The sequence below is a fragment of the Amphimedon queenslandica genome, unplaced genomic scaffold (genome assembly GCF_000090795.2).
Source record: "Amphimedon queenslandica unplaced genomic scaffold, v1.1 AMPQUscaffold_12251, whole genome shotgun sequence".
Taxonomy (NCBI): Eukaryota; Metazoa; Porifera; class Demospongiae; order Haplosclerida; family Niphatidae; genus Amphimedon; species Amphimedon queenslandica.
In genome coordinates this window covers 1-3,811 of record NW_003547511.1, presented here as the reverse complement: position 1 = coordinate 3,811, position 3,811 = coordinate 1, and the positions used below count along the sequence as shown (strand labels likewise).

The window sequence follows — 3,811 nt, the reverse complement described above, 5'->3', positions numbered from 1 at the left end:
AGCTAAAATAACAAAAATTTCCTTTTGTCATTTAAAACAAATAAAATAAGGTTAATCTATTTCCTCTCTCTCTCACACACAGATATACATGTACTTGTACATATATAGTTAAAGTTGCTACTAAGGGCAAAGTGGACATAGCTTTAACTTTACATCACATAATAATGCAATATAAAGTACATTACATGTATATTATAAAATTATCTGTGGCATATCATGTAATTATGTTTAATAGTATAATTAATAGGCATATTCTCTTGGGAAATAACTGTAAATAATTTAAAAATAACAGCTGCTAAAGGTGCTATATAAATCTTTCTAAAAATATATAAAATATAGACAGACCTTGGGACACTAGTGGTAGTTGGAGCTGTTGCACTGGACGATGGTTGGGGCGTAGCGCCACTTGTGGACGGGGTACTACTGCTAGAGGTGCTGGAAGTCTATAAAAAAAGAGGAAGAATAAGTTTGGCCGCTAAATAAATAAATTAAATTACTTCTTGTGGTTTTGGCGTCGGAGCAGGAGCTGGCTTTATCTTGCTCACCATGACGACGACAAAATTCGACTCCTGGATACTGTAGTCTGATAGTGGCTGGGAATCATTTAAAATTTTACCTGAAAAAAAAAGAAAAAAATTACGTGAGCAATTTTGAAAGAAAAAAAAAAAGAAAGTAAACAGCCCCCAGAGAGATTTGAACTCTCGACCCCTGGTTTACAAGACCAGTGCTCTAACCGCTGAGCTATGGAGGCAACTTTCATCTCAGCAAAAAATAACTATGTTTGAATTTCATGATTTCAAAAAAAGTACACACAACCAATATAAATAAAGTACTGCATTGCTGAAATAGTGTCATTATCATTTTTACATTAACAACATTTTGAATGGAATGGAATCATTATTATTTTTTATTATCAGAATGTTAATGATACTAAATATTAAATTAATTACCTGAATATATTAATTTCTGGCCTGCAGCTGGGAATGCTTCTCCTTGGTTCGCCTCTATTGCCTTTTTCAAATCTAAAACCTAAAAAATTAAGCGGTAGAATCAATTCCATTAGGAATAATGGATCAACTATTAATAAAAGTGATTCGGTACATTTAGCAATTACTTGTTTTATCTTCAACTAAAAACCAGTATTTGCCTTTTATTGTAAACTTTTCATACACTTACATGTAGCTTTACAATAACCTTCTTATTTAAGGACATTTAAAGTAACATAATTACATGTATAAATATACATGTACACAAAATCTTCCATTACCGAGGCTGATTCCTCTATCTCTATCTTAAAAGTCTTCTGTTGTAAGGTCTTGACCGTGATGATCATCTTCTACTCTTTATTATTACTCCTAGTTCAGTGAGAATCCGGTTCTAATGCTTTTTGGGGCCTCTTCCTCCAAAATGCTGAGCATATAGCGCATGAGATGGTAAATGGGCGGGGCTAGGTTTCAACTTTTGCGCATGCGTAGACGAGGTGTCCGCCCTCTCCCGCCAAAGCAGGCAAAATGGCGGCTCTCCCAAACCAGCTAGCTCACGAGTTTCACGGGCACCAAGACGCCATTAGAGCCATTAGATTTACTAGTAAATGATGTTAAGAATCTAAAAATATGTGTTTCTTTATTTCCTTATTTTCTTTAGAAAGTGGAGAATATTGCTTAACATGCAGTGCTGATAAAACAGTTAGGCTCTGGAACCCCCACCGGGGTCTGGGAATCAAAACCTACAAGGGGCCGGGGCAAGAAGTATTAGACGCAACAGCGTATGAAATTTAATTACACACATGTTGATTGATAATAATTTTTTATTTCTAATTAGTGCCCATGACAACGGTCGAATTATTTGTGGAGGGAGGGACAAAGTCGTGTACTTGCTAGACGTCAGTACTGGCCAGCCAATCAGGAAATACCGAGGACACTATGGAGTGAGTCCCAATTGCAATGAAATGCATGTACATATATGTATTTGATACCATGTACAATCAGTTTTAGTCATTATTGTACATGTGCATGTACTAGCTTCATCCAATTACTATATACTTTACTTTAGGCTATTAATTGCGTAAAATTTAACGAAGAATCATCCGTCATCATAACAGGTAGAGTATAACCTACATATACATGTATTGCATTGAAATTTTTTCATTAATTGTATCTGTTCATTAGGTTCTTATGATTCCACTGTTAGGGTTTGGGATTGCAAGTCACGTACATACGACCCAATACAAGTGATGGAGGAAGCAAAAGATAGCATTACATCACTCTTTGTATCCAACCATGAAATTTTGACTGGGTAACCTTTATATGATTATGACGAAAAATTTATATATTAGTGTGACACATTTTAAATAGGCTAAATACATGAATATATTTTTTTAATAATAATACATGTATTTGTTTTTTCAACAGATCAGTTGATGGAAAAGCTCGTCGCTATGACATTCGTTTTGGCAAACTTTTTTCAGACACAGTAGGACGTACGTTAACTTATTACTTATAGTTAATTAACTACCGTATAGTGGGAAATTTTTGAGGATAGCAATTTTTGCGGTTTTTTAAATGATTCGCGAAATTAAATTCCTTGAAAATTAATTTAATACGGTACAAGATGGCAGATTAGTGGAAATTTGCAAAAATTAATTCCGCAAACTTCTGGATATGGGTCATTCGCGAAATTTATTATCCTCGAAAAAAACCTGCTATATGGTATTATTATTATTGTTATTATTTTTTAGAGCCTGTTACTAGTGTTAGTCTTTCAAGGGATGGATTATGTGTACTAGTATCATCACTTGATAATCATATCAGACTATTAGATAAGGAAAATGGAGAATTACTGAACACGTTAGCCTCCTCTCTCTCTCCCTCACTCTCTCTCTCTCTCACACACACACACACACACTCTCTTTCTCCCTCCCTCCCTCTCTCTCTCACTTCACTCTTTGTTTTCCTATTTCCTTCACATTTTCAAGAATACATTTCACATTATTTATTTTTCTCTTTCTTTCTATTTTTACTATTAAAGGTTCAAAGGTCATTCCAACACGGAGTATAAGATAGACAGTTCCCTCACTCATGATGATTCACATATTGTGAGTGGATCGGAAGATGGAAAGATTTACTTTTGGGATTTAGTAGAAGTGAGTAATTGTGAATAAATGCTTTCTTTTGTTGACCATTTGAAATAAAAGTATCTGTATAGAGTTTGTGATTTGGGAATCTAAGGCTTATTAGTAAAATTTTGAAATAGGCTCATTTAATGTTTTGTTGATACATTTTAGGCAGTTTCTTTATCATGTAGTAGACTCTTATTATTCAATTTTATCCTAAAGCAATTAAATTTTGAAATAGGCATCCTTTGTTTTGTTGATACTTTTATTTTAGACACTTTCATTATTAGCAGTGTAGACTCTTAATATCTCTTTATTATAGGGAAATGTAGTGCAGACATTAAAGCAGAGCCAATCATCATCTTGTATTGTATATTCCCTCTCCTATCATCCTAATTCAGCGTGTTTACTGTCAGCTGGATCTGAGGGACCAGTGAAGGTATGGAAGAGACAAGAAGACATGAAGGAAGATGAGGATGAAGATGATTAGGTTACACGTCATCAGTCTTTTATTAATAAGGAGTGATGAATTGCTTCTTTTTTCATGTATACTCATTACTTTATACAGCGCTTTCAGTCACAGGGAGCACATTCTTAACCAACTGTCAATATTAATGATTTTTAGAGAAAAGTACATGTGTATTGTACATGTATTACAGAGTTAATATTAAATGCTGAACAATAAAGATTTGTTCTTCA

The 3,811-nt window shown here is 34.0% G+C and overlaps 2 protein-coding genes and 1 non-coding gene across 3 annotated transcripts; 1 reads left to right on the top strand and 2 right to left on the bottom strand.

Moving 5' to 3' along the window:
- Positions 1-200: 200 nt before the first annotated feature.
- Positions 201-1,443, bottom strand: LOC109588172 (UV excision repair protein RAD23 homolog B-like). The gene is made up of 4 exons (XM_020004354.1): positions 1,268-1,443; positions 951-1,029; positions 498-616; positions 201-443 (listed from the first exon to the last, which is right to left on the bottom strand). Exons 1-4 carry the CDS (start codon positions 1,331-1,333, stop codon positions 201-203), a joined length of 507 nt encoding a protein of 168 aa, XP_019859913.1. The 5' UTR covers positions 1,334-1,443.
- Positions 679-751, bottom strand: Trnat-ugu (transfer RNA threonine (anticodon UGU)). Its single transcript has one exon. It is a non-coding gene; the product is annotated as a tRNA-Thr (tRNA).
- Positions 1,444-1,494: 51 nt separating the features above from the next.
- LOC100641861 (WD repeat domain-containing protein 83-like) lies at positions 1,495-3,710 on the top strand. The gene is made up of 9 exons (XM_003390618.3): positions 1,495-1,587; positions 1,645-1,765; positions 1,822-1,927; positions 2,053-2,101; positions 2,169-2,295; positions 2,412-2,479; positions 2,738-2,846; positions 3,028-3,142; positions 3,435-3,710. The coding sequence occupies exons 1-9, from the start codon at positions 1,512-1,514 to the stop codon at positions 3,600-3,602; spliced, it is 939 nt and encodes a 312-aa protein (XP_003390666.1). The 5' UTR covers positions 1,495-1,511; the 3' UTR covers positions 3,603-3,710.
- The last annotated feature ends 101 nt before the right edge of the window (positions 3,711-3,811 follow it).